This window comes from Fukomys damarensis, unplaced genomic scaffold (genome assembly GCF_012274545.1).
Source record: "Fukomys damarensis isolate Sample0158 unplaced genomic scaffold, DMR_v1.0_HiC HiC_scaffold_2, whole genome shotgun sequence".
Lineage (NCBI taxonomy): Eukaryota > Metazoa > Chordata > Mammalia > Rodentia > Bathyergidae > Fukomys > Fukomys damarensis.
In genome coordinates, this window is record NW_022900914.1 from 47,660,840 (window position 1) to 47,682,948 (window position 22,109).

Here is a 22,109-nt window from a genome sequence, read left to right on the forward strand (position 1 = left end):
CAGGACCCACTTGTAGCCGCCGCAGGATCAAACTCAGTTCACCTTTTGCCTCCTCTTCCTTCTCACTGGCGTTGCGCTGAGCTGGGCACCTACAGACGGACAAGATGAAACACACGCGCGCGTACTCACACACACACACACACACACACACACACACACACACACACACACACACACACACACACACACACGGTGCGCACTCGCTTAGTGCCCGCTTGGCTGCTAGGCTACTTCCTTTCCACTTTTTCTCCCTCCCGGTCCCGGACGCCCTCCTGCTTCAGGCACTCCTGCATGCGCCATAGTCCCCGAAGCGCAGCTCCTGGCCAGACTGACCGCTGGACTGGAGGCTCCAGAAGCCTCTGGACCAGTATCTAGAGTCCGAGGCTCCCATCCCGCAGGATCCCGCAGATCTTACCTACTGGGACCCCTGATTTGACACTTTCACTACTCTATGTCAGGTCTCCATCCTTTATCTCTCCATCCCCAAACCAAGATTCTCCTTCCCTCTCTTCTCTTACCCTACAGGACAGGGAGGTGCCCCGGACCCCGCGCGGGTCCCGGTCTGCTGTGAGCCCTCCTTTTTGACACCTCCGAGGACCCCCCGCCCCATTTTGTAGTCTCGGGTGGCTGCAGGCAGGAATGAAGGAACTTCACTGGTGGTCCCCGGGCGATTATCCTGCGCTGGGGACCAGCACGGTGGCCCTGGCACCCAAAGGCAGGAGGAGTCGGGTACAAACGTTCATTGATACAAATGAGTAAATAAACACGCCGGGTGAGCACGGCTACCTTCTCAGCGCCGGGTAGGCGTGCCTGTGTGAGGTGTGCGTGTGGCCCTGGGCCGCACCTGTGTGTCGGCCCTGCGCCAGTCCCACGTCCTGGAGCGAGGTTGTGCATCTGCCGGCTTGTGCTCTTTCTGTAGCTGTTTGTGGGTCTGTGCATCTATGCATCTGCCTGTCATTTGGCCTCTTCTCCTGAGAGCCCATGATGGAGCTATGCACACCAATCCCAACATCTGTCTGGATAGTGCTTGGCTTTTCCTCCTGCGTGCGTCCTGTTTATCCAGGCACCAGCGTCTCTGTCTCCCGTGTCTGGCACTCGCGGAGCAAAAGACTAGACATCCACCTTTAATTTAGGGTGGTGTGCATATAAACGAAACTAGACTTCCCCTTAAACTCCCCCCTGAACCCAGTATGGGTTCTTCTTTAGAGTTCACTATAAGAGAATGTGAGTGAGCATCTAAGATGCGCGCCTATGTGTTATCCCTCTCTGGATGCGCGCTTGCTAGTCTGATGCCGGCGGTGCGGAGCTGTTGCTACTAGTTGCTAGCGCTGGGTCACCTCGGCGCTCACTCTTTGCCCTGGAACCCCACCTGGTGGACAGTTATAGTACTACAGATTCAGGGGGAAGCAGTTCCCACTTCCCCTTCCCCAATGGCCTTCCTAATGAGAGATCAGCTCCAAAAGGTCTGCTTGTTGGCTCCCAAAGTCCTCCCGCCTAAGCACCTTCAGGCTCCCTCACCCGCAGGCCATTGGGGCTCAGACTCTCACGAAATTCCTGTGAGAACCTTCGTGGCACCAGAGAGAGAGAGAGCTGGGGAGTGCCCTCCACAGGACGGTCAAATCTGGACTGGACAACTGGGCAACACAAGCAATGAGGCCAGAGCTATTTCTTTCAGGTCAGATGAGGCTGGAAGAGGTTTCTGAGGCTCTGTCTTGAAGTGCTGAGAATCTAGCCAGATTCCCACCATTGCCTCAAAGTGGCAGAGTGGGCAGGCGGACACTGGGAAATCCACCGTGGAGACAGCCATTGGTGAACAGATGGACATAAACACAGCCACACAGGGATACAAACAGATGCCTAGGCAGATCCTGAGCACACACAAAAACACAAACACATGGAGGACGCCACAGAGTCAAAAAACACCTGCTTCCCAACCAACAACCTGAGTCCATAAGAGGTGTCTGCTATGTGGGCACCAGGGCCTCACACATTCCATTTGCTCCCCCCTTACTTCTTGGGATGGCCTTTGTGTCCTTTGTTCAACACTGCCTTGTTCTCCCTGCCCAGGTGTAAAGTGGGATTTGGCAGGGGAAATAGGAAAGAAATTCTGAGTCGTCCCTATTGCTTAGCTTCCAAGTGGGTTCTGGGCAATTTCTGCAGGGACATGCAGTCCCACAGTAACGGTTGCTGGATTCCCTAATTAGAACCATCTCTCTGCTCAAGTCCTGAAAAGTGCATAGGAAAAAATAAAAGGAAGGCCATGGTACTCTGTGAGAGTTCTGAGGTGAGAGCAAAGACTGGACTGTGGAGCAGGCTTGCTGAAAGGGCAGACAGAATGGGGGAAGACCAGCAACCATCTTTGCCAGTCAGATCCCATCAAAGGATATTCTTTCATTACCTTCAGGTGGACTTCTGACCCTGGCCCCAGACAGCCCTGATCCAGATCTTAGTCTGACCCATAACCCTGTCCTAAATCAGACCTTTGAGCCAAGTCCCAGACTGACCCATGATCCAGACTGACCTTGTTGCTGACCACAGACAAACATCACCCAGGCCTACACTTGACCAGAGAGTGTGTCTGGTCTTTCATGGACTGTCCCAAAATCTGAGGCTCTGGGAACAGGAATGGACTCAGATCAGAATATTTCTCTTGTTTTGGCCTGAAAATGATCTGGCTGTCCTAGAGGAGAATCCCCTAGGATGGATGTAACTAATATCACAGGAACTCCTGGGCATTTCTTCCCCATACCCCTTTCCTGGCCCAGGGCACACCCCAGGGCTTCAGCTTTTGTCTGCAGTGTTGTGAAGTGCCCTTCAGGCACTTTGAAATCAGTTAAAGCAGACTGGGAGATCAGTCAGGGGATGGTGCTTCAGTCTTATTTCTGCCTGTGTGAAATTCACAATGCTAGTGGAGAGGTCTGGGAGAATAGGAGGGCAGACCCTGGGCACTAAGAATAAGCAGACAATGGGCAAAGCATTTTTTTTTTCAGCAAGTACCTTAAAGAGCAGGGACAAGTCTACCAAAAGTCCTACTCCTCTCTAAGGCATGAAACTACCTGGACATGACATTCATCCTCAACTTCCTACATCTAAAGTAATGAGGACATTGCTCCTTCCTCCAAGTCCCTAATGATCTCTTCTCCAGTTATTATTTGATTTCATCTTCACATAGCGCTATGAGATAATATTGCTCTTAAGAATCAATTAAATACTACTTATAATATGTACATATCCTTATATTGTTACTTCTTGGTAAGAAATTGGGGATGGTCCTACTTCAGTATCCCCATTGTTTTGTCCTATTCTCTTTCCAACTTACCAGAATACATCCCCATGAGCCTTTAAGATCTGACCCCACACACAGCAGCTTCGCCTTTGTTTAACATCCTACTTCTGATGACTGAAGCCCACAATAGAGGGAGTTGTCAGCTTATGCTCAATTTTGTGTAGATTTGGTCCTGAATTTTTTCAGTGGATGCCTATTCATTTTTTTCTTAATTTCTCTCATTCTTCTGATCTGAGTCAAACAAAAACAAGGAAGCCCAGTACAAAGGCAGAGGTGGCTCCCTAAGTGTCCAGAGAGCAAGGGGACCAGCCACCGGGGAACAGAAGGCAGGACTGTGTACTCAAAGCAGACGGAGTCTCCCAACAGTACAGTCTAGCCTAAGAGACAAAGCTTGGGGTTCTGCCTCAGAGTTCTTTCTGCTTTCAACTGTATCCTACCTTACTGGTACTTTGATCCCTTGGAAAACTCAGTTCTCTGCTTTTCCTCACCATCCTGAGGGCCTTGGGCTGGTCCCATTCCATTCTAAGATCCCTTGATACGGTGCCCAACAGTCAGGACCTATTTCTGGCAAAAGTCCTGGGACAGCAGATCCTGCCCACAGCCATCTCCCAAATCAGAGCAGAAACGGCTACTCTGGCAGATCAGGAAGGCTCCCTTGACTTTTTTTTCCTTCTTTTGTACTAGGGATTGAACTCCGGTCCTTGTGCTGCAGAACCACCGAACTAAATCCCCAGCCTGCCCCCTTGACTCTTAATGGCACCTTGTAGCCCCAGATATTCATCCAATGCCTGTTTGCCTACCCTTTTCCCACTCAGTACCCTCCCTGCAGATCAGGCGCCACAAGGCTGGCAGTACCTTCCAGCATCCAATCCTCAAGGACAGTTTGGAGGACACTCCCTGATTGTGTTCTGTCTATTCTGAGAAGGGTTGGATCCCTGCTATCCAGGCTGGTTGGGGTAGGAGGGGTACAGCAATACAATATAACCCAGCTTGGCTTAGAAGTCACCACAGCGCCATAGATTCTGCCTTTCAGGAGTCTGCGGGGATAGACTCTTCCTCAATCACCCCCATCCCTTGCAGTTTCAGAGTCTCTGAGGCTGTTAGAGAATTTACTGGCCCCTTCGAAATTACCATCTGCCAGAATCCCACCCAGCCCACCCCCCTGTTTTGTGATACTATTCTGTTCTTTGCAATGCTACTAACTCCAAAGCTGGGTCCTGGATTGTGCATTTATTTCTAAAGGGCTTCCTTCTTTTTCTTTGTCCCTTACTGAGACTTTCTCTCACCCCACCCCCAAGTATCTTCTTATTCTTTTCATTTGTTTTATAGATAATGACCCCTGTCCAAACAGCTCTCTCTGGCAGAGCCAGATGCAAGGATGGCCTGAATCCTCATTCCCTGTTCCTGAGAGAGGACTGTCCGACTGACCAACTGGCTCACAGGCTAGGAGATGGCCCCTCGCCCACTCCTCTGCAGCCCTCTGGGAAGGGGGTGGCCCTTAGGAAAGAACTTTTCTGCTTTCTCGTTAGCCTGAATATAGAGCAAGTATCACCTCATACCTCATATCAGACATCTCAGCTTCCACACTTGCCCCAGAAGGATTTTTTTTAAGAAGTAGAAATATCCTCGTCCTCCTCCGTCAAAGCCCCCATACCCAGTCCTTCTCTTCCTGCCCCACTCCCAACCCAGCCCAAAGCAATCCAAAAGTGGACTTGCCAATGGAAGGAAGGAGGAGCGCAGCTGACAGCTGTGTCCAAATCGGCACTGCATGGAAAAGAGTAGTCTTCTGGGTAGCGATGGGACACCGGCAGTGCCCCAAGCTGGCTGTGGCTGGCAGGGACACTGCCGCAGCGATGGCGTTCTCTCAGGCCCAGGGAGCCAAGAGTCCTTTATAGCCTGAAACCTGCCCTGGCACCGCCCACTGGGCGGTTGCTACCAGGGCCTGCAACTAGGGGAGTCAATAGGAGCTGCGAGGGTATCTGTCCCAGGACCCCAGGCCAGGCCCCAAAGCACAAGAATCTAGGATTCAGCTTCCTTCTACCCCAGGCAACTCTAGATCCTGGGGGGTGTGTGTGTGTGTGTGTGTGTGTGTGTGTGTGTGTGTGTGTGTGTGTGTGTGTATGTGCGTGTGTGCGGGCGTCAGTGTTTAAACATCCATTCAAAGACCTCAGATCTCTTTCCCTCATCTTCTTTCTCTGGCAGTAACAGTTTTTGAAAGGATGGTGAGAGCAGTGTGTTTCTGCTCAGTTTATCAAATTACACTCAGTGACAAAGGACTGAAGTGCATTTTCTTGAAGGCTTGACAACTGGGATCCAAGAAGAAAAAAGAAAGGCATGATAGAGAACCCAGAGCTTTTGTGGAAGGTAAAACACTGATGTGAAAAGCGGGGGATATGGCTTGGTGGATGTAAGTGAATTCACCTTCATGCTGCCTGGTGTTAAAAACTGCTTCCCCCACCCTCCACCCAAGCTGTAAAAATCCCACGGATCCCAGAAATTGCCAGGTTGTTGATTTTTTAAAGGGAACACTGTTCATTTTTATACAGACTGAGTCAGACAGGGAGGAGTGCAGCCTTCTCCCCGCTGGACTCTGGAACTCCTCAGGGTGCCCTTCTAAGTCACTCATGCCAGGAAAACCTCTGCAGAGAGTTCACTCGCAGAGGTACAGTGCCATCTGTGCTGTCACTGCAGCCTGTCCAGCAAGCTTCTCCTTAGGGCACATATAGGACAGAAACGTGGATCGCTTCTACCTGCCAGTAGTATTATGTCCTGAACCTGAACCTGGAGGATTTCTAGATGGAGGACAGACTAGCACGGCAGGTTTTGGTCCTGAAAGAGTGTGCATGGCTGGTACTGGACTGCTTGTCTCAAAGGCATCAATTCTTTGAGGATAGAGGTGAGGGCATCAATATAAATCACTGGCCTAGGATAGAAAACAACAAGCCCAGGAGTAAAAATATCTTCTCATCCAGTGTTTGGAGATAATAGCCAGAAACAAGTCTATCTTCCCCATTGACTTTTCTACAGATGCACCCCTGGCAGGCAAGTCAGCTGACTGATTAGCAGCCTTACCTAGAACTAATCTGAAAATCTGGTTGGTAGGACTCCAGACCCAGAGTTCAAAGCGCTACTAGGGCAATTCCTCTAAGATGCTTTTGGCCTTGACTCCTGCAAACTTCCTCCCAGAAGGAGATGGAGAGGCAGAGCCCAGAAGCCATGTGGTTGCCCATGTGAGCATCCTCCACCTTTCCTATCACACCACACCCCAGCTCCAAGCTCACTAGAGTTCCTGATGCTACAGCTTTAACTACTTTCCTCAGCAGACATTGGTTTGGTGATCAAAGAAGAACAATTACCAGAATGACACTTCCTCCTTACCCCTTCTGGGTCTTGTCTTGACTGTTCTGATGATCAAAGTTGTTCTGGTGTACACTTGTAATCCCTCCAGGATTTCATCTGGTCCCCTTTCTGCAGGCCCCAAGAGGCTCTTGGAGAACTAACACATTTTTTCCACCACCACACACCCCCAACTCTATACTTCCTCTTCAACCCAGCTTCAATATATGTTTTCCTGACCCCTGAAAGAAGATAATCATTCTGAAATCCCATTTATCTGGAAAATCTGGAGCACCTCAGATGCTCTTCTTAAATCCTTCCTCTCATCAGTTTCACTCCTCCCTCACTATCCTGTTATTTCCAATCTATTCATTCTTCATTCTTGCAATCAGGCAGCATGGCTTAGTAGCTGAGATAGGGCTATGGAGTCATTTAGACCTAGGCTCAAAATATGCTCCAACACTTACTGGTTTGAGCAATATACACTCACCTGTCTGGACAGCAGGTACTTCCTGAGTTGGAGAATGGAGGGGAGGAGGGAAAGAGCTGCAGCAGGGAGGCCTGAGAAGAGACTATGGTGATAACTCAGGTAACAATAATGACAATGATAACAATAATAATAGCAATAACAAATTAATAATAGCCTACACTGGCTTAGCTCTGGCATGTGTGTCAGGCACTTTATGAAGCATTTTACATGCCTGTTGTAATATAACCCTCACAACAAACCCAGCAAGTAGGTACTATTATCCCTACTTTACAGAAAGAATCCAAAGTATCAAGTGATTCAACACTTTTGTCCAAGTTGCTCCAAGTGCACTTTAGGGGTTAAATGCAATCTCCTCTAGAATTCAAACCCAAGGAATCTAGATTCTAATCTGAGTCTATAATCTAGCACATGAAAGACTAAACCAAGCCTGAACAGTAAGGATGGAGCAAAGTGCATAGATTTCAGAAGTAACTGAGTTGTAATCAAAAGCTGTTCTTATGTGGCAACTGTGGTTGGGGCGTGGGTTCCAGCTGGGGACTGGTGATGAAGTAGCCTAGACCGATGAGCTTGAGGCCCAAGATGATGAGTTTGGTGTGGGTCATGGGAGGTTTTAAGTGGCTCATTCCCATGCCATGCAGCTGTCTGATGGCTGTTGGCTATGCAGAGGTCTGAAGTGTGGAAAACAGATCTGGGCTAGAGAGAGAGATTTAGACAATATCTACATTCAGATGTTAATGGAGACACTGTAGTGGGCTGGCATGAATAGAAAGAAGCAGGCCCAGGATACAGCCCCAAGACATATTCATATTAAGGTACAGTGGAGGAAAGTGTCTGGAAAGAGGGACCTCTTTCTTTGCCCCAGACATTTGTCCTAATTAACCTTGAGAATGATTGTCCCTTATGTGTGCTTCCCCTCAGCACTTAGAGGATTCTCAAGGAATTCAAAGAACTTAACAATCTCAGCCCCATCCCAACCTGGGGACCCCTACACACACTCACACAGACACACACACAAGTGTACACACACACACACACACACAAAAGTAGGTGTGTGTGGACAAAGAGCTTCCTGACCTATAGGCTCCCATTAATAAGACTCTTTATTCAGCTGCCTTTTTAGAGGTTAATGCTGGCATCCCATTTTTGTACATAAAGCCACCCACTGAAGCTTTTCTCTCCATTATTCTGTGACACAAGACCCTCCTCTGTGGGTATGAGTCTCATCTGCCCCCCCTACTCTGTCAGGCTGTGTCTTTCATCAGAGTGGCAATCCTGAATTGCACTGCGACCTCCAGCAGACTGGGTGAGCCTTCTGCTCCATGCTCAGGCTGAGACAGCCAAGGGAATCTGAACCAGCAGAGAGGGTGAGGATAGAGTGAGGTCCAAAGAAGGACCAAGCCCTAAATAGATGGGGTAGATCACAAAGAAACTTCATGTGGGAATGGGAAATAAGGAATGAAGCACAGGAAGAAATCCAGGCAATGAGAGGAGAGAAATGGAAACTTTTCTCATCTCACTCACTGCAGAAGCAGAAGAGGAATGCCCTTGCCTTAGAGAAGGAGAAAGTGAGTGAGAGGAGTCTCGTTTTAGAGGCTGGAGGGACAAGCCTGTGGGGAGGCAGGGAGATGAGGAGGGCAAGAGATAAGAGAGGGAGGGCAGTGGCTGTTTCTGTCTCCTGATCTGAAGTTATCAAAGCTCCAGCTCAGACTCCTGGGGCTGATGATGCCATCTGAAGAGACAACACAATGCTCTCAGAGGAAATGACAACTGTGGGAATGAAACCATCAAATGGAGACCAAATGAACAGAAGAAAGGTCACAATCCTCCTTTACTGGGTAGATGCACATTCCTATTTTCATATGTGCCTACAAATTCACATCTTCTCTGCCCATGCTATACATGTCCAGCCTTCTTTCCTATTATGCAGGAGCCAATTCAGGGGCTGAGCTTCATGTTCCTAGGACTCTTGTCTGGTGAACAGGGCCACCCACCATTCTCATCACTTTAGGACCCAGATGAGCAGTAAGTGGCTTGGTTGCACCATCCTGCAAGAGCTTGGATGGAGAGGGAAACAGAGTTGGCCAGGCTTTTCCAAAGTCTACACTAATGTATAAAAGAGCCAGCATGGCCCTCTACCTGGGCTCCCCCATGGGGGGGCTTCCAGCTCTGTTCAGCCCCTAAGTTTCCTCATCCAAGACTCAGCTCGGACAGGGTCACAGTCAGTTTGGGAGAGGCAAGATTAACTATTGCAGGGCAACGGTAGCCTCAAACTCAGAGCAATCATCGCTGATCCCTGAGGCTCAGACCCCAGGGCTGCTGCAACACCGGCTCTAAAGCAACTGTGTAGAGTGGGCACTCTCTGTCCACAACTCTAGGGGACTCTGGAAAAGAGTCTCTGTAATGAGTACAAGCCCAGTACACAATGGACCAGTGCCCACTCTATATTCTGTCACTTACCATCTGTATAGTCTTGGCGGAGTCACTTCATCTGTCAAGTTTAAATTTCTGATGAAATGGAGTTTGCCTTGTTGAAAATTGGCAATTTTGAGGATATTTTTTAAAAAAGATAATGCATGTAAATAGGATTGTGTTGGGCCGCACAGGTGGGCTTCCAGTTCTACTCAGCTCCTGGACTGTCTCATCCAGGACCCAGCTCAGATGGCACAAGTGTTAGGCACATAGCAGGAAGGGATTCACAGTGAAGCTTAAGAAGCTAAAGCTTTAGGGACCCTCACTTGAAAAGACTGCTTTCAAAGCCCAGCGAGGGACCCTGGCAATTCATAATTTTGCATGATTTTTAAAAAGGGTCCCTCATACAAGCTTCAGTTTCCATAAATCCAAAGACCTGAAAGATAGTTGTCAACCCTATTCTCAACTCCCTCAAGTCTTCCTGTGCACAGAGGGAGAGTCACCTGGTCTGTGTAGCAAGTAAAATTGAGCCCCCAGCAATGGAAGACTGGGTGGAATCACCTTCCCTGTGACTACATAGAACTGAACTCATTCCTACCTAGGACTGAAGAGGCTTGGTGCCTCTTCCTCCCCACCCTCTGCTTTCAGCAGTTAAACCTATCTAGGAACCTAGGTAAATGAACACCCTGGGATTCTTAGAAGTTGCGACCAACTCTGGGCACTGTGTCCTGGTCCTGGCAAGGATTTCACTCCAAAAATTTTGAACTCCAAGAGAAGCTAGTTCTAGGACTATTCTAGGCAACACGAGGTACTCAGGAATGGGCCTTTATAAAAACAAAGGCAACTTGGCTAGCTTCCCTATTAGGACCCATTTCCCTAAGGAGCCTTGGAGGGAATGGGGACATAGGGCTTCCTCCTCAGTGTCTGGGAGATGGATGGGGCTGATTTTTTTCAAAGATTCATCCCCATAAATCTGATTTGGCCCCTCATCTGTCTAGGCTAGCCTCCATGGAGGTGTGTGGTAATGATGAATGGGCTGCCTGACTAATGTGACTGGGGTGGCAGGGACTTGGGGAGGGGCTTTGCTCTGATGGATGGTCCTCATGAGGGCATATTACATTAGACACCCATAATGTAATCAGCAGGGCCATTATGATACCAATTTGTTGCTCTTCCTCACCAGGGTGGGGCAGTGGAGCTGGAAGATTAAGGAGGATGTCAGGACTTTGGAGACACCTGGGGGGATTGGAGGAGGGAGCAAGATTTCCCTGTCAGGGCTTTTCCTAGGGAAATACAAAAATATGGAGCCAAAGAAAGTTTACACTAGAAAGGAGAGAAGAAGCAAGGCCCAGAAAGGAAGGGCAGCTGGCCCAAGGTCACTTCTAGAACCCAGAGGGAAGAGCTGGATTGAGAACTTGAGTCTCCAACTCTGTGCCAGGACAACCAGATGTGGAAGAAGAAACAGGGCTACAAGGGAAAAGACAACTTCACTCTAGTCTCCATGTTACTGGAAATCTGCATAGCCCTGAAGAGCCTGCTGAAATGGCTGTAGCCAATGACTGATTCCACTCCCAAAGGAGTGGCCTGCTGTGAGTTCCTGCATTAGGTCTGGATGGCATCTGAAGTGTTGCCACCTTACCAAACATAAGTTCTTGTCTTGGAATCTTTCTGCTGTCATTTTAAAGCAGTTTGCTCAACACTGCACTGTCCCAGTCTTGCCTTATCCTCCAGGGCACTAGAGGGGATCATTTAAAACACAGTTTTCTTTGTTGCTTAAAAGCCGTCAGCTGCTCTTTGTTGACCAGGGATAAGGGCCACAGCTGTGGGCTGGCACTCCGATTCCCACCTCTCCCCAGCCTCACCTCTGGGGTCCCTGTAACTCACTAACCTCTTCTGTGGGGACAGTATGCTATGTGCTTAAGGTGTGGAGACCTTTATCAGGATCATGGGTGGGAAATAGGTTACCTTCCTCAGTTTATGGAGATTGCAATTTTGTCAGATTTCATCCTTATTTTCTTTTCTCTTTCCATCTCCAGCTCTATTCTCAATACTCTCTTTTGCCCCAAGATACACACCCATGTGGTTCATATCCTTGATAATGTCTTATATATATGAGAGAGAGAGAGAGAGAGAGAGAGAGAGAGAGAGAGAGAGAGTTTAGTTCTGGCTAGTTTTGAACTATGTAGCCCAGGCTGGTTTTAAACATGCTGCAATCCTACTGCCTCAACCACCCAAGTGCTGAGACTACAGGTGTGTACCACCATGCCTGGCTTTGGTTTTTTTCTTTTTTTAACTTAACACTATTTTTGAGATCTATTCATATTGCTTTATGTACTTCTAGTTCATTACCTCTGATTGTGACAAACTATTCCAAAGTATGTATTAACATATTTTATCTTATTAAAAGATACCTGGATTGCCTCCAACTCCTTGTCCTACAGTGTGCAGTAAATGTCACTTTCTCTGGGTGTGTCTTAGTCACTTTCTCATCATTGGACACACTACCCTCTCTGACACCCAAAACTTAAAAAAGAAGAGTTTTATTTTAGCTCATGGTTTCAGTTCATAGCTTACTCCAAGGCAGAAACAGGGCGGCAGAAAGGTATGCCAGAGGAAAGCTGTTTACATCAGAGCAGGAAGCAAAGTTTGGAAAGAACAACAGGGGACAGAGATTATACACTTCCAGGTCACACATCTAGTGACTCTTCTATAACCAGGTGCTAAACTCATTAATGGATGAATCCACTGATTAGTACAGTATTCCCACAACCCAATCACCTTTCAAAAGCCCTGTCTCTGAACTCAAGAGACTTTGAAGGGATATTCTGGATCTAAAGGGTGTGTGTGTGTGTGTGTGTGTGTGTGCATATTTGTGTTATTTACCTTTCTCTCTCACTGCAGAGACAAAATACCTGACACCCAAAATTAGAAGGGAAGGGGTTTATTCGGCTTACAGTTCATAGAGGTTTCAGTCCATAATCGACCGACTCCAAGGAAGGGATGACAAACAGGCATGACACAGCAGAAACAACATGGCACAGACAAGGCAGCAAAGGTAACAAGAAAGAACCTTAACAGCATCTCCCTGCCTCCTTTATCTTATTCAGACTGATTAGGGTGGGAAGCACTCACACCCTTAATCCTAGTGCCCTTGAGCCTAGCATTGCATTGTGAATCAATTCCAGCTTCCCAAACTCTAAATTAAGCCTATGACTACATGAGGCTGGTGGGGGCATCTAGACCCAGACCATAACAATATTTGAGCTAAGTTCCTCTGGGTGACACTCCAGAGAGGTCACACTAGTCCACACTCATCACCTGTGTGCAAAGACACTAGTTCCTCTTATCTTCAAGTTACATTGTTACTTTCATATCTTGCCAGTCTGTTTTCACACATACCCATCATACCCTTCCTTTTAGTATTTCCTTTAATAGCCTTCTGGTTTAAGTATTCCCCTTTGACTCCTGGTAAATTCTTAGTTGTCTTTCAAAGCCCAATGCTAAAATCACAGCCTTTGTGAGTTTTTCCAGTTTATCACCCATTTCCTTGTGCTCCAGACCAGTCTGTACAGACCACCTTAGCACTTATGTCACATAATCCTTTTTCTTTTCCTCATTCATATACCACTTCTTACCTTGACAATTAAGGCAGGTAAGATTCTTTTCTCACAGAACCATGGAGGAGTAGGAGGAGAGAGGCAAGGGAGAAAGGGGTGGATTGCAGAGGTGGGAGTGGGAAAGTCATGAAATTGACTACAGCATATACTCCTTTTCTTGATGGATTAAATGGATTTTGTACAGAAACCCTGTTCTTGTGATTCCTATTCTCTGTCTCTACCTATCTTGCCTTCCCCCTCTGTGTGTTTCAGTGTGTGTGTGTGTGTGTGTGTGTGTATGTATATTTGTGTGTGTTTTGTTTTGAGGATTGAACTTAGGGCATTATGCCTGCTAGGGAAGTGCTGTGACTGAACTACATCCCCAGTCTAAGACATTCTCTTAATGTCAATGGCCAATGAGCTCTGAGATGACGTTCCAAAAAGGAAGGAAAGCAATGGAAATAACTGTAATTAGAATTGAACAATTTGACAAGCTCTGTGTTTCTGGGCTTTGGATTCACTGCCTGCACAGTGGAAATGGGTTAATTGTGAAGGGTATATTAGCCAAGTGACCTGGATCCATGTCCACTCTCTTTCCTTCATAACACTTCTTAGCATCTGTCACACATGTCCAAAATTGAATTCCTCATCTTTTTTCAAGCCAACACTCCTCTAGGACTTTTGCTTCTAGAAACCTTGTCATTTTCTCACCTCCTGGCTGTTTAGTTAATCAAAAGTCTCTTGGTTCACCTTTCACATTGATTCTTGAGTATATTCCTCATCTCCATCCTCATTGCCAGTGATCTCATAATAGAGGAAAAGTTCAGACTGCATACGAGTTTGTTTAGAGACAATATATACAAATTAAGTCTCGTGATAATCTATTTTCTTACATTACATCCCACCTAACTATTGTCCCCCCATTTACATTCAGCCAATAGTTTATAGGAATCACAAGTCATCTATGACCAGCACTTTACCTCCCCCAGCCCCAGGTATAAGTAGTTTTACAAGTTATTGCAAAGAATAGATAACCCTTGAAACACTAAAGAAAGAAAAGTGATTAGATTTCTTAAAAATTTTTTTCCTGCATACCAAAGCAAAATCTTTTGAAGGGAACAACTGAAACAAATCTTACTTATGAATACTTATATAAAAATCCTAAACTGAGCTAAGTATGCTAGCGCACACCTGTAAGATCATCAATCTGGAAGACTTAGGTGGGAGAACTGAAAAATGAGACACCAACTTAGCAACATCCTGTCTTAAAAAAATAAAAAATAAAAAAGGTGATATAGTGCAATGTGAAGGTCATGGGTTCAATCCCCAGTGTCCTCATCATGAAGTGCTAAATCAATTGTCTTTGAGTCTAAGACACCTTGACTAAGTGGATTTGAACCTATAATTGAACCAAAAGTTGTAAAAGATGTTTCAACATTAGAGCTTATCTATATTAACAGGTTTTAAAAACGTGATCATTCTAATTGGTACTGAAAAAAGGCTTTGGTATAACTGAACACTAATTCTTTAAATAAAAACTTATGATAAGCTAGGAATAAAAGGAAATTTATAAACCATAACTTGATAAACCTATAGTACATATTATAATTAACAACAAACATCAGAAGCACATCAACTAAAGCAAGGAAAGAGAAATTCTAGCCGTTACCACTTTTGTACTACACAGTCTTATTGTCTTTGTCAATTAAATTAGGCAGAAACTAGAAATGTAAGGAAAAATCTAAAGTATAAAAATATAGCCAGGCATGGTGGTACATGCCTGTAATTGCAGCACTCAGGAGACTGAGGCAGGAGGATCACTGAGAGTTTGTGGCCAGCCTAGGCTACATAGTGAGTTCAAGGCCAGCTTGAACTATATAATAAGACTTTGTCTTAATTTAAAAAAAAAAATATATATATATATTTATACCGTATATATTTTCTAAAAGGATCATCCTTTCTTTAGGTTTATAGATTTATTTCCACAAAATTATAAAAAGTACCTTATACATTATTTATATTTAAATTATATTTAATTTACTACTTAAGATTTTTCAAGTCTGGGGTTATTTCTATTTTCTGAGTCCTAATTTTGTTTAGGAATTTGAAAAGTATTTATATTTCTTTACATTGATTTTCCTCAGGGACTTGTCTTTTTCATTCTAAACCAGTAAGCAGTTGTCTGATTGGAAAGGTGTAAGATATTGTCATTATGTACAAATAATTAAGACTGTCTACAAAAGAATCTTCTAAGGAATCACTGAAAACCTATTAGATCTAATAAAAGCATTAAGTAACTTTTTTGAATATAGTACAAACATATAGTCAGCAATAATTAATTTGAAAATATAATTTAAAATATGTAACAATGTGAATATTCCTATCAATTCTCTTGAGTAAATTGAATTCATGAACAATGCATGATTTATGGAAAGAAAAGATAAAACTTTATGAAAGACATGAAAGAAGACCTAAACAGAGATTTATCATGTTAGGATGCTAATTTCCTTGAATAGACTCAATATAATCCCCATCAAGACATTTTAAAAATCTATTGTTACAATTTAATCCTAAAGCTCACCTGCGAGACTAAACATAGAAGATTTAAGAAATGGTCAAAAAAAGATCAGTGACTGGAGAATCTCCCTACTAGATATTAAAACATATTTTAAGGTTATAAAAATTAAAATATTCTCGTACTGGCACAGAGATGGACAAACAGACTAGAAGAATATAGAGTTAAGAAAGGAACTCATGCATTGCAACTCAGGAAAGGACTAACTATAATAGATACCTAGGATCTTTAGATAACCACTTGAGAAAAAAATCATACCTGTGTTTTATGTAACACAAAATAAAATCCAGATAGACTGAATATCTAAATTAAAGGAAAACTAAAATATTTTTATAATATGGGCATAGTAGTAGGTGGCAATGCCTAAGAAAGATATAAAACTCAAGAGCTTAAAGACAAAGACTGCCAAACTAAATAAAATCCCAAAATTCTGTAGATGAAAGTGCCATAAATAAATACTAATCAGGTGAAAAGCTGAGTATGTGTTAATAATTCTGAAACGTATACCAGAGTTGAATAAATAAGTAAATGGCTGGTAGATGGTGGGAGACCAGATCTCACTGTTAGAAAGAGATAAGCAATAAGGAAAGATGAGAATTGTACTATATTAGAGTTAGAGACATCAGTCTGAAGTCACACACACACACACACACACACACACACACAGCATGCTTCCTGCCACAGATATATTACACAGATGTATAGATAAAGGAGCAATTACAGACATCTATTTGTGTGTTCTTGGGTATTTAGTTCTCTTTGCTGAAAGCCTAAATGGAAAGAGTGCTTCCAGTACCAAGATCTTCATTTAAAAAGATCATTCTCCAACAAAAGGAAGTGTGGGGTCTATGAAATGTTAATTCTAGGCTTGAGGTAGAGAAAGAACAAGATAAACTTACAGTGTCTTGTTACAGTATGATAAAGTAATGAAATATTAAAAAAAAGTAGGGGTGTATCAAAGGTACACAGGAGCCATTCTGGAAGAGTTCAAATGGTCTGTAATAGTTTAAGCAAAAACATAAGGAGACAATATAAAATTGGATTAAAACTTCAAGTATAAAATAAATACATAAGTTCTAATGCTGAATCTATAGACCAATGAAAGAACTAAGAGTCCAGAAATAAAATTATATATGTATGAAGAAAAGATAGCCTTTTCAGCAGTACTGGAACATTAAGATAGCTACATATGGAAGAATAAATTTGGACCTCTACCTTATACCACATAGAAATTATTTCAAAATAGACCAAAGATATAATGTAAGAGCTAAAACTATAAAACCCTTAGAAACAAAGCTATAAATCTGGATAACCTTGGATCAAGCAACAGAAGAAAAATTAATAAATTTGGAATAAAATTTAAAACCTTTGGTATTAAGGACACATCAAAACGTACAAAGATCTATAAATAGAAAAAATAATTTAAAATTATATATACCTTTTAAGGGGTGAGGACCCAGAATATATAAAGAACTCAGCTTAAAATTAAAGACAACCCAATTTTTAAAAAGCAAAGGATTTCAATAAACATATCTCCAAGGATGATACACAATGTCTAATAGCAGGGCTGGGGATTTAGCTCAGTGGTTCAGCACCCATCTTGAAAGCAGAGGGACCCAAGTTCAATCCCTGGTACCAAAAAAAAAAAAAAAAAAAAAAAAAAGCACACAATGTCTAATAGCCACATGGAAAGATTTTCAGCATCATCAGTTTTTAGGGAAATGCAGATCAAAACTATAATGGAATAATACTTCACACTTACTAGGATGGGTATTATTTAAAAAACAAAACAAAAAATAAAATATATACATAGCTAATGGGGATGTAAAATGATGCAACTGTTTTGGAAAATAGTTTGGCAGTTCCTCAAAAAGTTAGACATAGAGTTGCCATACAACCCAGGAATTCCACCCCTAAGTATATATCTAAGAGAACTGAAAACACATGTTCAAGCAAAAACTTGTATCCTAACGTTCATAGCAGCATTATTCATAGTAGCCAAATGGAAATAATCCAAAGGTCCATCAGTGGATGGATAACAAAATGTGATATTATCTATACAGTGGAATATTATTCAGCCTCAAAAGGAATGAAGTACTGATACATGCTACAACAGATACTTGAAAACATTATTCTAAGTGAAATAAACCAGACATAAAATGTCACATAAAGTATTATCCCATTTACATGAAATGTGCAGAATAGATTCATAGAGAAAGTGGGTTAAAGGACTGGGGAGAAACGGAAATGAGAGTGACTGCTTTTTGGAATGATGGACATGTTCTGAAATTAAGATGGGTACATTCAGGGTGTATTTTGTTTTATAAATGGCATCTCCAAAAATTATAAGAAGAACGCCTATTAAAATAGGTGCAAAAAGACAAAAATACACCCACAAGTTTATACTGATGTAAATCAATGATTCAAATGTATTGTTAAAGAAGGAAAAGAAAGAAAAAGAAGAAAGAAAAGAAACCAGTCAAGGATACCTCATAGAAAAGTTCCATATAATTTATGGAGTCCGTAGGAAATAAATCTTAACCCTCTTACTGCTACCTGCTACCATCTTAAGTGTGGGCTGTAATAGTGACTCACTTCTAATAATAACTAGGGTTTGGAAAGGGAGAAATAGTACAGTGGCACCTCCATTCACAAACTTAATTATTCCTATGATTCTGGTTGCAAACCAAATGAGACAAGAAATAAAATCAAATTCAATGGTTAGGTTCAATGTTCACCTTATGGGGCAATTTGATTCGGTTCTCATCCAATTCAGTTTGTGACCCGAATTGTACAAAGAAGCTCATGAATTGATACACCACTGTAACTTTAAAGTGGGGAAATCTGGAAAACACCTAAATTATGAGGGTTAGTCAGTAGAGATGCTACATGGACCTCATGTAACCTCTGAGGTCACATCATTATTTGTGATATTCTTTCAAAATACCCATCATTCAAGCCAATCAAAGAAAAACTTCAGACATACACAAATTAAATTACATTCTATAAAGTAACTATTGCCCCTCAAAACTGTGAGACATGTGAAACAAGGGAAGACTGAGAAAAAGTCACAGACCAGAGGCAACTAAGGAGATATGATGAATACATGCAATGAGGCATCCTAGACTGGATTCTGGAACAAAGAAAACATTAAATTAAAAAAACCCAGATGAGGTCCAATTTTAGTTAATACTAAGGTGTCAGTGTTGGTTTGAAAACATTTCACAAATATACTTGGTAACATACGACACTAACTATACAGCATCCCAGGTGAGAGCTACAGGTAAACTCAACCACTTTGCAACTTTTCTCTAACCCTAAAATCATTCCAAAGTAACGAGTTAAGAGGTAGGTAGAAGGCTGGGTGAAAATATTCATTCATATACAACAGACAAATATATAACTAGGATCAACAGTCACGAATATTTTCATAGACCCCATTTACTGACAATAATCATTTCCCCTGGCTTCCCTGAAGACAGACTACAGACTGGTTTAAATAGTGGTGGAGATCCCCCCACCTCTTGCCTCATTTCAGCTCATTTTATCTTATCATTCATGTAGTATGTTCATTCTACAAAACTGATTGGACTGTGTGCCAGAAATTCTTCTAGGCACTGCAGATAAAGCTGTGAACAAGACCCCTTGCTCTCAAGGAGTGTACAGGGAATGAACCATGACTGTGTACACTAGACATGATGATCTTACTCCCTTTGGCCATGACTGTGATTCAGTTCTGGCCAATAAGATGTAAGAGAGGTAATAAAAAGAGGTGATTCTAAAGAGTAATTTGAATTTAAATGCCTTTTATTATATTTTACACAGTTGTAGGGAAAAAAATCTATAAATCTAAAGAAAGATGGAAATCATGGGCTTCTAAGAGAAAGACAGACTCTGTGTAGCTCTTTATTTCCTTGTTTTTTTTCTTCCTTCTACTTGGAAAGTGGATGTGATGTCTGGAAGTAAAGAAGCTATCTTGTGCCTATGGAATGACAAGCATGCTAGGGGTGACAGAACAGAAAAACAGGAAGTGCCAACGTTTTTGTTGCTCAGGTGTTCCTGTCCTGTATTAATCTCCAAAATTCTTACGTTAAAAAACAAAAATCCCCTCCAAAGCAAACAAATGAACAAAAAGAAATCCTAGCTACGTACTAATCATCCATTTTTAATTATCTTTAGCAGAATGCACATCAGATGAAGATATTAACAGGCAGTTTAATAACTGTAATGGCTAATAAAATATGAAAAGCCTAATAGACATTAGCAATTGAAAATTAATGTGACATTTCTTCCCTCTCCAATTTGACAGTTTTTTGGAGGGTGTGGGGAAAGGGACACTCTCAGGGGGATAAACTGTTAAAGACTTTCTGAAAGAGAGTTGGCACTATCAAAATGAAAAATGTATAAAAATATTTGCCTACAGAAATACGTGTACATAAGCAAAAAGAAATCAAAGATATTTGCTCCAGCAGTATTTGTAATATTAGCGAGTGAAAGCAAGTTAAATGAGAAAGTGGCTAAAGAGACAGTCATATTGCAGAACACTATGCAGTCATAAAAAGATTGAGCATTATGAACACAAATCTGTATTTATAAAAACATTTTAACATTTTGCCACATTCATATTTTAAACAATACATTAGAATTTATAGATAAAATATAAAACCTACTTTATATCCCCAGGGACATTGTTCTTTTCCTCCCTTTGTAGAGATACAATAGTTACAAAACTGACTTTGGTGTTTATCACCCTCATACAGGTTTTCAAACTTTAAATTGTATTGTGCGGTTATCTATCATTCATTAACTTTTTTTTATTCAACAACTCTTTAGATTTAAAAATGCTGACACATGTATCATTAGCTTAACTATTTAGTATTCTACTGGATGAATATATCACAATTTATTCTCCCAATGATGAATATTTAGGTTATTTCTAATTTTTATCATTATAAATAATGCTATAATGAACATGCTTAGTTATGTCTCCATATGCACATATGAATAATTTCTCTAAAGAATATTCATAGAAACAGAATGGTTGGGTCTTAGGATATGCACATGTGACTTTACTAGACTCACAATATGTTGTCCAAAATCCCTGGGGCCAGATGTGCTAAGAATTTTTTTGGATTTTTGGAAAGGTAGTACGTATGTATATGTGTCATACAGAACAATCTCAGCAGGGTTTGTGAAGTAGCCCATAATCAAATATATTATTTTTTCTCTGGTGAGAAGTATAAATATCTACATTAGGTGGGATAAATGTATTTTTTACATCAGTCAAGGTTTGCTACCAAATAAGTTAAGAAAGAACTTTGAGATGTCAGAGCTTTTTGGATTTCTGAATTACAGATAAGGCATTTGGATCTGCTTCACCAAATGGCTTTCTAAAGTAGCTGTATTTCTTTATTTTCTCATCACCATGAGATCTTCTTTCTCCACATCCTCACTAATGATTGTTAACATCATACTTTAAAACTTTTGTCAATCTGATAGGCATGTCCATAATACTTCTGTAATGTAAGCAGAAAAGAAAATGTAAAACATGGAAGGAGATCCGCTGAACATGGTGTCACATGTCTATAATCTATGGTCTTCTGAGAAGCTGAAGCAGGAGGACTGCAAGTTCAAACCTAGTCTGGGCAACCCAACTACTTGGGAAGACCCTGTATCAAGATAAAAAAGGGTGGAGGATGGGGCATGTAGTTCAGTGTGAAGGACTTGGATTCAATTTTTGGTAACACACACACACACACACACACACACACACACACACAATCCATTCATCCATCCATCCATCTATATATCCATTCATCATCCATAATTGTACTAAAAAAGAAATATGAAGACTACAAATGAAGAAATGTTAAAACTCTAAAAATACTAATTTGCCATCATTCCGTAGGCAGGTTTTCTGTTACAAAGATGTTATTTACCTTTAAACAGTTTTATAAACTTATTGCAATTTAAAAACCACAATAGAACTTTAAATTTTTTTTTTAAATTTATGGAATTATCCTGGAAGAACAAATATCCAAATATCTAGGAACATTCTGAAGGAGAAAAGAGTAATATAGGAATGGATGATTAGACATGAAAACAGCTTACAAAGATATAGTAATTAAAACAGTGTGGTAATGGATTAGAACAGAATGATCATAGACATAATAAAGTCCAGGAATAGATGTGAACGTAAATGGGTATTAAATAGATGATAAAGACGACACTTTAAAATGAATCAGTGATGTTGTGAGACAACTGGTTAGTCAGTTGAAAAAAAGAGAAAGCTGGGCTCTTGTCATAAGATTAATATGCTAAAAGTGAAGTATCAGAAGAAAACATGGACCAATATTTCTATAACCTTGAAATGGGGAAATATCAGTAAGATCCAAACATTATAAGAAAGACTGATGA

The 22,109-nt window shown here is 42.1% G+C and overlaps 1 protein-coding gene across 1 annotated transcript in view; it reads right to left on the minus strand.

Moving 5' to 3' along the window:
* Window positions 1-894, minus strand: part of LOC104852244 (cytochrome P450 26B1) — a 19,653-nt gene extending 18,759 nt beyond the window's left edge. The window contains exon 1 of the mRNA XM_033762372.1: window positions 655-894. Within this exon, the coding sequence (XP_033618263.1) occupies window positions 655-894 (240 nt within the window). The remainder of the gene's footprint in view (window positions 1-654) is intronic.
* Window positions 895-22,109: the final 21,215 nt, after the last annotated feature.